This window comes from Oryza glaberrima, chromosome 1 (assembly GCF_000147395.1).
Source record: "Oryza glaberrima chromosome 1, OglaRS2, whole genome shotgun sequence".
Lineage (NCBI taxonomy): Eukaryota > Viridiplantae > Streptophyta > Magnoliopsida > Poales > Poaceae > Oryza > Oryza glaberrima.
Window position 1 is genome coordinate 37,802,867 of NC_068326.1, and position 12,577 is coordinate 37,815,443.

Genomic DNA, 12,577 nt, shown 5'->3' on the forward strand with positions numbered 1-12,577 from the left:
CGTTGAAATTGTAGAGATTTGAGGCTCTCGATTGGGCGGAGCACTGCGAATTCCGGTGCGCGCGGCCGCGTGTTCTCCCGAGGATTTTGAACTCGATCTGCCAAACTGGGCTCTCGTGGACTCTGTAGGCCAAAGGCCCAACTGTACAAACTGGGCCTTTTGTGCATCACGTCAGGTAGTGAGGCAGGCTTTTGTGAGGCCCAGATTTCAGGGCCCAAAACGGCCTTAATTTCACGTTGAAATACCATCTTACGGCTAAATTAATCCAAGAACATTTCATCAGCGTGTTTAATCCGATATCACTTTCAAATATTCGCATCACGTGGAAGATTTTTCAGATACCATGAACGTTCCATACTGCATGTAGATGGTAGATGGACTATATATATATTAAAATCAAAGTTCTTAAATGGGTGACAGATACGGGCATATGGCATGCCGGACACCGACATTACAGTTACAGTTACATGGCCGCGAAACAGTGGTAAGTAAGTAAATTATCTACTGAGTCCTGGTGAAATTGAAGTTACTGCACGACGTGTAGAACGGCAGCCTCGCGAACCCGAGCCGCTTCTTCTCCGAGTCGAACTGCAGCAACATGTTCTCCATCTGGAACCCTCCGAGGATCACCGCCGGCGAACCAGCGTCGCCGGACTTCATCTCCACGAAGGCCAGGCACGCCTTGCCCCCCTTCACGTCCACCATCAAGTTGGTCCCCGTCATCGTGTAGTTCTTCCCGCCGGCGAGCATCAGCCTCACCGCCGGCACAAAGTAGCCGATCCGCGTGTTCCACAGCATCGACGCATTGTAGCAGAGCAGGAACGGCGCCACGGCGGCGACCTTCGCGTCGCTCCGGTTCAGGCCCTTCTCGAACTCCCGGACGAACGGGCGGAACACGTCCTGCCGGAGCTGGCCGAACGGCACGGTGGTGTGCAGCGCGACGCCGGCGGCGGCGAGCGCGCCGCGCGGGAGGGGTAGCCGCGCGTCGTCGAGGGCGATGGCGTTGGCGGTGACGTAGTAGCCGGGGTTGTCTCTCTTGGCGACGAGCGGTGTGTACTCCAGCGTCGTCGTGAAGTCCGGCAGCCCTTCGCCGAGGTATATCGGGCCGCCGCCGAAGATGGCCACGCCCTGGCCGTACCCGAGCCTCGGGAGGCAGAGGAGGAACTTGCCGGCGACGCCCTGCGACGACGCGACCTGCGCCGGGAGCGCGAGGCCGGAGGCGGCGAGCCCGGCGACGCCCGTGGCGCCGCGCGGCAGCCGCGCCAGGAGCTTCCTGGGCGCGCACGCCGCCACGGCCTTGACGGAGACCTGGCTCAGCGGGTTCTTGCCGTCGGTGGTGTTGGCGATGAACCTCGTGTGGGCAAGGTTCCCGGCGGCGCACTGCCCGGTCACCGGATTGTACGGATACGCCGTGCAAACGTTCTTGCTGCAGTCGCCGCCGCCGCCGCCGCCCGTGACATTGCAGGTCGGGGCACGGTACGCGTTGGCGAGCACGCACGTCGGGTCCTGGCAGGACAGCGACGCCGGCAGGTGGTCGGCGGCGCACGTCGACCAGACGAGCGGGCCGGCGAGGTCGAGGACGAGGTTGTCGTAGTACCTGACGGGGATGGTGTAGAGCGAGGTGGCCGGGTCCCTGGTGACGGGGACCACCACGGGGTCCCGACGACGGGGCGCCGCGGCGGCGCACGACGGCCGCGGCGACGCCAGCAGCACGAGCAGCGCGGCGGCGAGGACGAGGTTGCCGTGTCGTGGCGGCATCTTGGACGAGATGGATGATGGCTGTGTACGTAGCTAAGCTTGTGTGTCTTGCTGCGATGCGTCCACTTCTTCGTATTTATAGTACACGTGATGAAGTGAAGCTGCAAATACCACACGTTTTGCAACCAGGCTGGACTCCAGAAAGGCAAACTGCGACGACGTCGAGTTGTCTCCTGGCGAGAAGAGAGAGTCCAGCTTGGTCACTTGGTTTGGACGCAAATCTGGAATTTTGTTGATGGTAATGTGGTACAGTGGGACGTTTCTTTGTCACGGACGTTTTCCTTTTGTTTGATTCAACGACTGTTTATTCACTGCAGTTTTTGTAGGGTAGGGAAGTTGGTGTAGCAGCCTGAATTTGACACTCAGGACACAGGGGATCAGCCAGAATTGCAGAAGCAGGACACAGAATTTGACACTAGTGAGATTGGGTTTATTCAGCGTCTGCTTTGAACTTGAAGGGCTGCAGGTTACAAATGTGCAGTAAGCCGAAAAAATGCCTTCCAAACAGGCCGGTCTTTCCTGATCTCAAGAATGTACAACGAAGCAGATTGTTCTGATCTCAACGAACGCCATAACGCAGTGCAGGCATCTCGAACGCATCTCGATCTCTCACCACAACTGGAAAATCTGGATTGATTATTGGGGGTTCAGACTTCAGAGCTGCTACCATGTCGGATCTTGCGATAGAGTACCGAGCAAGATGCGGCAGAGTCAACGGTGCATACACAGCACAAACAACATAAAGCTCTTAACGAAAATTCATCTCATCTTCTCGCGCAGGAACAGACAGTGCCGCGCCGACACAGAGAGTCTTCTCCTCAAACACGCCATGGGACCATTAACCTTATCATCTCACTTTGCCAAGACAAATCGAATCAGATGCATTATGGTCTAGTTTGACTACAAAAAGAGAAAAAAAAAAGCTACTATTACTTGTTAAAGCAAAACGCATTCACGATCATTCAAGATAGCCACTTGGTCCCAACACTGTACAACTGTAATGCTTGTATCTTAGTTCAAGCGACCAATGTCTCACCAATACAAGCTCTTATTCAAAGTTACAAATGGTCACGACAAGTCGACAACAAGCGAGAATTTAGAATTATATCCTTATTTTGAAATTTGAATTATAGTGGCAAACAGTGAGCTGATTTTAGTTTCTTGCGAAGTTGAAGTTGCCACAGGTAGTCCGGATGAAGAAGAGGGTGCCACTGAAGCCTAGCCTGGACGCGGCCTCGTCGAACAGCAAAAAGTTGTTCTCCATCTGGAACGCGCCCACGGTCACCGCGCTCCGCGCCGCCCACCCGCCGTCGACGAACGCCAAGCACGCCGTGTCGCCCGCCACCTGCGCCAGCGAGTTCGACCCGAACACCGTCCAGTTCCGGCCGCCGGACGTCACGAGGTCGATCGGCGCCACCGCGTAGCCGACCCTGGTGAACCCCAGCGCGCTGCTGTTGAAGAAGTGCTCGAACGGGGCCACGCTCGGCATACGCGGTATCCTCGCCGTCGCCTTGGCGAACGCGGCGACGAACGGGCGGTACACGTCGCGGCGCAGGACGGTGTACGGCGCGGCCGTGTCGAGCGTCACGCCGCCGCCGCGGCTGAGCGCGCCGGGAGGGAGGTGGACCGCTTCTTGGTTCATGGCGATGCCCCGGAGCTTGATGCTGTACGCCGAGGGGTTCGTCGGGCTCCGGACCAGGTCGGTGTAGGAGAGGATGGTGCTCGCGTCGAACAGCGTCGGCGGCATCAGGTTGTACGGCCCGCTGCCGAAGAACGCGACGCCGGGCGCGGCCGCCGTGCTCGGCAGGCAGACGGCGAACTGCCGCTTAAGCGACAGCTTCGAGTAGAGCTGGGTCGGCAGGCTCACCCCGCCACGGCCGAGGCCAGCGTCGCCGGCCGCCAGGGAACGACCTGAGGAGGCTGCCCGGCGCGCATGACGAGACCACGCCCCGGACGGTGACCTCCGAGGTCGGCGTCTTGCCGTCGGTGGCGTTGGCGACGATGTCAGCGAGGCGTGAGGTCGCCGACGGCGCGTTCGCCCGTCACCGGATTCGTCGGGCGGGCGGTGCACGTGCGTCCTCCGTTGTTGCAGTACTTGTGCGCCCCCGACGCGGCGGCGCACTCGCCGGAGGAGCACGGGACGGTGGGGTGGGAGGGTGAGCACGGTGACCACAGTAGCTGTCCGGAGAGGTCAAGCAGGTACTTCTTGTTGGAGATGGAGAGCGTGTGGAGCCCAGTCTTGGTGTGCTTGGTGATTGGAGCTACCAAGGCTTGGATTGTAGGAGATGAAGAAGCTTGCACCTGCACAAAAATGTAGAGGATGATGACGAGAATAAATGCTTGGGAATTCATAGCCATCTTGATGGTATTGTAGCTGAGTTGTGTGGTTGCATGTAAAAGGTACTGACATGCAATGAGCAGTAGTTGGGATCTTGTTGAGTTTTTATGTAAGATCAAGGGTCAAAGCTTGCTTATCCTATATAAAAAAAAGCGCTTGCTTATTGATATAAGTATGGTTGATTAGTATAGTGATTTGAAGTTCTGAATCTATTTTGTTGTACAGCTAGCTACAGTAGTTCTACTTCCTGGTTATGCAGCCAGTGGTATTTGACCATTCTGATTGACTGAAGTTATATATACATGGATTTGTTCATTTGATAACTATAATTTGTTCGTTATTATTTCAAGTTATATACTTGGATTACGTGCGTACAACTGCACAAATTAAATCCTACAGTTCACTGATATGATACACATGAATTAGGTAGGGCAAGCTCACATAGTCGAAGGGGAAAATGGCCAATCCATTTAGGACAAGAATCTGTTGATTCTCGAAACGGCCCAGAGCAAAGGCCTGTTCGAATTCGCTGCCACACAAAGCCCATTGCATCTTAAGAGCAGGTACAATAGCAGGCTATTAGCCAACTATAAGCATATTTTAATGAGATAAACGATGAAAGAGAAGAGCAGCGGGCTACAAATCTGTAGCCAGCTGCAGCACGGACTCACTGTGTGTATGACAGGTGGGACCATATATTAATAGTATAGTAAACAACTATTGTATGAACTGGCTATTAGATTGGCTACAGATGAATTGGAGCTAGCAATGGGCTATACTATTAGACTTGCTCTAACAGTTGAATCATCATGTGATTATTTGTTCTGTTCTATGTTCTTTATGGTGAACTGGAAACGCAATGTATAAAGGTAGAACTCAATACAAATTAAAGCTTCAGTCCCTGAGAGCAAGCTACTCGGTTAGTCATTACTGGAGAGATGCCAAATGTGCTACAACATGAGTAGCAAGTGAAAACTGATAGGATAGAACATGGTTTAAAGCAGAAGGGAACAATAATCACTCTATTCGTAAATGAGAGGAACAACCAAAGAAACACAGTACGGGGGCTGCGATATAGTTACCTTAAGATGGCAGCATATTCAGAAATCACTGGAATAGACATGCATGTAGAGCTTTTCTTCGTCTTGTCTCTCTTGTTTATGTTCTCTGTCCTGAGAAGAATGCCCACACTCTGCCGTGTTCTGCAGAAATAATGACATACGATTAAATGATTAATACGAATCACACCTGCTGCCGAAAATATCACAAGTTGGAAAAAAACTGACAATTCAAAAACATGCACAGCTAGCGAGGGATCCGTTAATCCCCGTTAACACAAAGTATTCGTACACTAGGCAGTACTCAAATGAGGCATCACAGGCACACAACACACTAACTTGGCATGCAAGAGAACTGAACTAATTGCACAACTAAGAGATAGCACCTAAGAATAACATATATCATAGAGAAGATAAATATTATTTGCTGAATTCCTAGGTCATCAAATGTACTGTTGAAGAAAATGCAAATGAAGCCATACATTACTAGATATATGAAATGAACAGAGAAGTATTACTGGGTTTTTGGAGGTTCCATACCTTTGATCCTTGGAATGCTTGTCCCGGTATGAATATTTCACCATGTAATACGATTCTAGGGATGTTAGAAATATTGCTGGCATCCTCCCCTTGGCACCTCTCAATCAGTCTTGGACAGTTCCAAATGTGTAGTTCCTTCAAGCTGGTAAGGTTCCGTATGCTCTCCGGCAAAAATGTCATGTCGGGGGAATCAAGGATGCGAATATCTTTCAGACAAATGAACTGCCCTATCCATTCCGGTAAGCTATTGAACCCTCCCAACCATAGCACTTCAAGGGCCGTAAGATTCTTTGTGCTTTCAGGCAAGTATGTCAAATTGGGACAACCCCGGATTCTAACGACCTTTAGGGAAGTGAGCTGGTGGCCAAACAATTCTGGTGATATCTCCAAACCTTCACATCCCTCCAACCACAGTTGTCTTAAAGCGGTAAGGTTTTGTATGCTTTTAGGAAGAGATTTCAGCTTGGGACAATCGTAGATGTAAAGATTTTCCAGGGAAATGAGCAGCCCCAGCCCTTCTGGTAGTGTCTCCAGCCCCTTGCATCTCACCAATTGCAGCTCGATGAGAGCAGTAAGGTTCTCCATGCTTTCAGGTAGAAGAGTCATCTTAGGGCAATCTTTGATGACAAGTTTTGTCATGGAGGTAAGCTGCCCCAGCCCTTCTGGCAGTATCTCCAGCCCTTCGCATCCCTCCAACTCTAGTTTTCTTAAAGCGGTTAGGTTCTCCATGCTTTCAGGTAGAAGAGTCAGCTTTGGGGAATCTCTGATGACAAGTTTTTTCATGAAAACGAGCTGCCCCAGCCATTCTGGCAATATTTCCAAGTCCTCCCACGACTCCAAATATAGCTCTCTGAGAGAGAGCAAGCACTGAATGGCGTCTGGCAAGGTCCGCAAGCCGCTGCAGCCACGACCTTGAAAGATCTCAAGAGTAGCAAGGTGCTGAAGTCTGCCCCACCTGTCATGGGAAAAGTGACAGTTTTTTATGGTCACACAAAAAGGAAGAGTGGAAGATGCAAGGCTCCCGAATCCTCGTTCTGGGCTTCTGGCAACACCTGGTCACTACCGTCCAGTTAATGCTTCTTGGGGTGTATGGTAGGAAACTCAACTTTGGACACTTAACTACCTTCAAATAATGCAAATTAGGGATTAAGAATTCTTCGTCATCTTTTCCGGACCGTGTTGTCCACAATTCTCCCAAGTTAGCCATTCTTTCCAACGAAATAACTCTTAATTTCTTACAGTTTCCTTCCTCTCCAAAGAATTCCTTGCCAATTTTCCTAATGTTGGTCATGTCCTTCATACTAAAATGTCTTAGGTTTGGCAACTGCCCAAATGCAGGAAGAGAATCGCATGTTTCTAAGGCTGTGTTTAGTTGATGGCAAAGTTTGGGTTTTAGTTGAAATTGGAGATGATGTGACTGAAAAGTTGTGTGTGTATGACGAGTTGATGTGATGGAAAAGGACTGAAGTTTGGATCCAAAATTTGGATCTAAACACAGCCTAAGTTAGAGAGTCTTAGGTAGAGGAGATAAGGGAGATAGGAGGAGATGTCAGACATCCATATAGGGAAATCCTAGCACATGTACCCGTCCAACATAAAGTATTCAAGAGTTCGAGGAGGTGTGAGATTCTATAGCATCAATTTATCCTCGCGCACGTTTCTTGTGCCATCAAGTTCCCAGTAGAGCATTAGCAACCGAAGCTCAGACATATCACGCAAGTTAGCTTTCCTTGCATCTTCCAGCCGCTCAACATTTTCAAGATGTCTAACATACAGCTCACGACAACGCCGTCTCCCAAGCTCCACTATACTGCTGTAATCACCATTTTTTATCTCATGCACATCATGTTCTACAGTGTCAAGCAAATTTAAACACTTTCTGATAGTTTGAGCCTTATCTAACACATGTTGTACTCCTGTAGCAAACTTAAGCAAGGTGAGACTAGTCATATTACTGATACTATATGGCAAGTCACACAGATTGTAACAACCAGTAAGATCCATGACTTGAAGACGAAGGTCACCAAACAAAGATGGAAGATTTTCAAGCCTTATGCAATATGACAAATTGAGATGCTTCAAATTCAACATGTTGCATAATGACTGAGGCAATTACTTTAGCTTAGAACAACTTGTGAGGTTCAAATACTGGAGCTCGTAAAGATCACCAAAGCGTTCAGGGAGTTGTTTAAGGCCATGGCAGTCTGAAAGATTAAGGTCTTTCAAATGCTTAAGTTGGCAAAAGGTTTCTGGTAGCACTTCAACCCTGTAGCAGTCAGACATGTCCAAAACCTCAAGTCTATCAAGATTTCCAAAATCTTCTGGTAGTTTTTCTAGCTCATGGCAATCTGACAGGTTTAGATGCTCTAGAAACTCCAGGTTAAGGCCGTCTGGTAATTTGGTTAGCATTGAACAACCTGACAAGTTTACTAATGAGAGTTTAGGAAGGCTACCAAATTTATCAGTTAGCTTTTGAAGAGCACAACAACCTGACATATCTAGTTGCTGTAAGCATTTAAGGTTGTGCATTGATTCAGGCAACTCTTCAAGCTTAGCACATCCAGATAGGTTTAGAAAACATAGCTCAACAAGGTCCGTGACTGATGACGGTAGCTTATTAAGGTTACTATTCCTTGATAGGTCCAGATAACAAAGTTTTTGGAGGCTACCAATGTTGGTAGGCAATATTTCAAGAGAGCAATTGGAGAGAAGTAGAGTCTGCATATTTTGAAGTGTGTGGAAAGATTTAGGGAGGGATATAATAGGAAAGCCTGAGACATCAAGATACCCCAGCAACATCAATCGACAAATAGAAGAAGGCAGGACTGGACTGCTTGGAGTAGATTGCTCTTCAGCGGACTGTCCACTTAGGTCCAACACACGTATGTACTTGGATTGAGAGAATGCCTTTTGGGGAAGTCGCATTTCAGGACATTCTCTAAAATAGAGGGTTCTAATCTTGCAAGGTATATGTTTAAAAATCTCGGTTTGGTTATGGTAGTTGACCAACTGTGCATGTCGACAGTAATGCTCATTAGCTTTGTCCCATGTTGTTGGTTTGTTGGCGTCCATAACAAGGACTTCATCACCAGCAATTATTTTTGCAAGATCATGCACTAAATCATGCATGGTGAGCTTTCGTGGAGCTTTGGCATGCACTGGGCTAACCTGTAAAAATATAAACCAGTTATTGAAATTATTAGGTAGGAGTATCAATGAAATACATGTCTTTTGAACAACTTTCATGGATGTCGATCTCTTACATGTACAGATTGATAAATGGCAAAATCAAAGAAACAAGACAAAACAGACTACAAACACATTTATATCTATTATTCTCCAGGCTGTCAAAAAGCACGACGTAACCAATAGGAAAATAAAAGAAGATATATACAAGGAATGCACATTTATTTTGCATCGGAATATGAAATATGGCATGTATCAGTAAATAGACTATTAAATACTATAGGTAATAATTAGGGTTACAAGGTGATAATAAATACTCACTACAGTCTCAATGGAAATAAATAGGGGCTATATCACGAGTATTGTAACCCAATTTCAAGCACAAGTATAGCAAAGTAAAAATATAATATATATATTAAGAATAAGTGTAGTTAAAATAAAATTCTGAATAAAAAATGAAGATATTGAAATGTTTGGTTACGAATGTTTGACCAAACATGCATAAAATATTTTATCAAGTAATGATGGACTATCTATGTAACCGTTACTTGTAAGTTACCTACAAGAAAAATGTAAATGTAAAGTCACTGTTTCATTTTACTAGCGACACATACTGCCATACCCCCAATAATAAATATACAGTGCATGAATGGCCAAACAAGAACTTAAATACTTACTGATAAAGATTTGGAAATCTGAAGAAAGGACATCCCCAGAAGATAATCAATACAACTTTGACCAGTATGCCTTGCTTGAATGTATCCAAGGGCGCTCCATTGCAGGATCAGGCGGTCACTATCCACAACGAAGCCCTTCGTGAATGATGCAAGACATGTAAAGCACATTTTGTAGTCTGGCTTCATGTAGTAATAGCTCAACAAGAGGCGTTCCAAAGTGTCTCGCCGATTATCTACTATGAAATCCAAAACAATCTTCTTGTCTCTTATATCTCTCCATGCCTCAATGGTCCTTTGCTCAGACATTACTTGCCCAAGAGCATTAGCCACCAGTGGTAGTCCCCCGCACCTCCCAGCAATTTGCCTTCCGATTTCCTCTAAGCCACTTTGATCATCATCAGGTCCAAATATTCTTTGCTTCATCACCTTCCAGCAGTCATCAGGTGATAAAACATCCATATTGATATGATCGGCCTCATGCACAGGACATATTTTCCGCTGATTTGCAAGACTACCAGTGCGTAGTACTTGCACTACACTTCCATTGCGTGTAGTTACTATAATCTTGCTACCCTTGCCGCCATGTTGTAACATCTGCTTCAACTTTTCCAAATTTTCTCCATATTCTTCCCAGAGATCATCTAGAACAATCAAGTATCTCCTATTGGCAAGTTCTTTTATCAGATTATCTTGTATAAACTGCAAGTTGCAGTTGTCTAGGCTGATACTTCTGTTTGCTCCTCTGATGATAGCTTTCCCAATTTTGAGCAGATCAAAATCCTCTGAAACATAAACCCAGATTTTCATATCAAAGACACTGACCCTTTTGTTTGCAAAAACCGCTTGGGCTAAGGTTGTCTTCCCTAGTCCACCAAGCCCAACAATTGGAATAATTGAGATATCCTCCTTGGCTTCAGTTTTCAATAGAAGGCTGATTATTTTTTCTGTTTCAGCATCCCTCCCTAGCATTCCAATCTCCATATCATCACTGACAGTAAAAGTTCCGTTGCTTCTACTCCCTTTTGCATGTGGTTCATGACGCACAAGATTGAGCATCTTGCCATCCTTTTCTATTGCAACTATTTTATCCCTCAAGTTCTTCATGTTGCGTGCTATGGTCATTTTCTGGAGGAGTGGATTTTTCCAGGAAAAGTATAACTTGAGCTGAAAAATAAAATTGGAGTCAAAAGTCACCGTCTATATTATTGTCCTTTGTAGATCAATTTTCATCTACTCAGGCTAGTCTCTGATAGTCCGATATGGATCGGGAAATGGCATGGTAGTGGAAAAGATGAATTTCCTTTTTAATTTTAGAAATTAATCGGGCTGGTATGATGCAAAAAAGTTCCACAAAGAAAATCACACATGTGCAGCAACTGATCCGTAAAGTTGAAGCATACAACATTTATTCAAACACGACAATATGTGGAAGTACCTTGGATTGATGGTTCCTGATGAGCTGAGCAGCATCAAATTCATCCAGCACGTCCTCAACGTCGTAGGCGACGGACTTAACTTTGGCGAGCCACCGCCGTGCCACTGCTCCATCTTTTCCTACTTGGCGCACCTTATCGTCGGCATCTTGCATCACAGCAACCAGATCTCTCATCTTCTCCTTCATGTCATTCACATCATCCTTGAACCTCCACAACAGAGTGGCCTCCTCCACTGCGAGGTCGCCAAGCTTGCTGGCGACCTGTCTCGCCACGGAACTTGCAATCATCTCTCCAACCCCGCTCATGGCCTCGAAGCTACCAGCCAGCTAGAGCATGCACAAACTCCCTATCTCTCCCACAAGAGTATATGCTGCCGATTTGTTTGCGAAAGCTCTCTTCCACAAGTGCACTCCGTCTCTTTGCTTTACGGAAGACCCTACCACAGTCCACCATGAGCAAAGTTATTCCATGCGACGGCATGCTCCACCTACATGTCGCTTGCATGAGCAAAGTTATTCCATGAGCAAAGTTATTCTATTTGCCCACCAAATAGATTTTAAAATTTTTAGTGCGCACACTTTGCATTGACACCTGATGTGCTGAGTAGGTAGTTTCAGTGCTTGCCATATCGTCTAAAGGCAAAATGCACTGATTCTGATAAAGCATTAATATTTGCAAGTATCAGCATTTTGATGAAAGGAATTCATAGTTTAGTCCATGGCATAGTGCGCTTGGTAGGTGGTGCGTGGTAGCCTTCCTGGAGAGGAGACATATTTAATAGTTTACAGAAAAGGTTAAAGAGATGCAGAAATTAATTGGAAGATAAAATTAAACGGAATTGTAATAGCCAAACAAGAAGAAATGACTATCGAGACTTACCCAACAACTTGCCTTAGATTGAATCCTTTTCAAGCCTTACAAGACATCCATTTTTGGAAGGATTTACCCGGCCCGTGCGTGAGGATGAGGACCACACACTATTCAGAATTACTCCTCCGGATGGAATGGGACTGACTGAGGAACAGCCAGCAAGAAGGCAAGAATCAGGGTCGCAACTCGCAAGATGAGATTATTTCCAATTTTTTGAGTTGTGTTAGAGGAATTCGTTTCAATCCCAAATGTTGAACCGGATATACATATTTATAGAGAGAGAGAGAGAGCTTACCGATTCCAACACCAGGAGATCGAGGCGCCGCCAGCCAGTGCACTTCCGCCTGTGGATAGAAGGGCTCAAGGTGCTCGGCTCGATCCATCGTTCTGCAGAGGGAGAACCCGCTCGACCGCCTCCTCCAACCCCTTCACCGCCTCGCCGCCGGTGGCTTCGCTCCGCCCTTATGGCCGACACGGGGTGAGGAGAGCATCTGCGCCGCCGCCGCCCCTGTCCTCTTGGGCTCACCCCCAACTAGACGAGATCTTCAGCCGACGGCCCACCTAAACACCTCCTCTTAGGCCCAAAATGGTCGTAGGCCGAGTGGCCCACATAGGCCAAGTGGCCCATGGCGCGAACAGACGAAAACGAGGCGAACCCGTGGTTTTGGTACACTGATCTTTTTGAAGAAAAATTTTGCTACACTTTATAAATCA

The 12,577-nt window shown here is 47.2% G+C and overlaps 3 protein-coding genes and 1 pseudogene across 3 annotated transcripts; all 4 read right to left on the minus strand.

Moving 5' to 3' along the window:
• Nucleotides 1–339: 339 nt before the first annotated feature.
• On the minus strand, nucleotides 340–1,794 carry LOC127769754 (chitinase CLP-like). The gene has a single exon (XM_052295386.1). It carries the CDS (start codon nucleotides 1,756–1,758, stop codon nucleotides 502–504), a length of 1,257 nt encoding a protein of 418 aa, XP_052151346.1. The 5' UTR covers nucleotides 1,759–1,794; the 3' UTR covers nucleotides 340–501.
• A 906-nt stretch (nucleotides 1,795–2,700) lies between these two features.
• Nucleotides 2,701–4,116, minus strand: LOC127760008 (chitinase CLP-like; annotated as a pseudogene).
• On the minus strand, nucleotides 3,929–7,698 carry LOC127759962 (disease resistance protein RPP2B-like). The gene is given in 5 exon segments (XM_052284174.1): nucleotides 3,929–4,059; nucleotides 5,179–5,298; nucleotides 5,695–6,750; nucleotides 6,752–7,182; nucleotides 7,686–7,698. Coding segments are annotated over 4 exon segments (1,602 nt in total). The 3' UTR covers nucleotides 3,929–4,059; nucleotides 5,179–5,196.
• Nucleotides 7,699–7,802: 104 nt separating this feature from the next.
• Nucleotides 7,803–12,376, minus strand: LOC127760009 (putative disease resistance protein RGA3). Its single transcript, XM_052284217.1, has 5 exons — nucleotides 12,159–12,376; nucleotides 11,873–12,007; nucleotides 10,993–11,750; nucleotides 9,558–10,721; nucleotides 7,803–8,862 (listed from the first exon to the last, which is right to left on the minus strand). The coding sequence occupies exons 3-5, from the start codon at nucleotides 11,296–11,298 to the stop codon at nucleotides 7,807–7,809; spliced, it is 2,526 nt and encodes an 841-aa protein (XP_052140177.1). The 5' UTR covers nucleotides 11,299–11,750; nucleotides 11,873–12,007; nucleotides 12,159–12,376; the 3' UTR covers nucleotides 7,803–7,806.
• Nucleotides 12,377–12,577: the final 201 nt, after the last annotated feature.

Coding starts and splice junctions, on each gene's coding strand:
- LOC127760009 (XM_052284217.1), bottom strand. CDS start 11,298: ATGAGCGGGGTTGGAGAGATGATTGCAAGTTCCGTGGCGAGACAGGTC. Junction 10,722..10,992: donor TCAGGAACCATCAATCCAAG/GTACTTCCACAT, acceptor TTTATTTTTCAG/CTCAAGTTATACTTTTCCTG. Junction 8,863..9,557: donor AGATTTCCAAATCTTTATCA/GTAAGTATTTAA, acceptor ATATTTTTACAG/GTTAGCCCAGTGCATGCCAA.
- LOC127769754 (XM_052295386.1), bottom strand. CDS start 1,758: ATGCCGCCACGACACGGCAACCTCGTCCTCGCCGCCGCGCTGCTCGTG.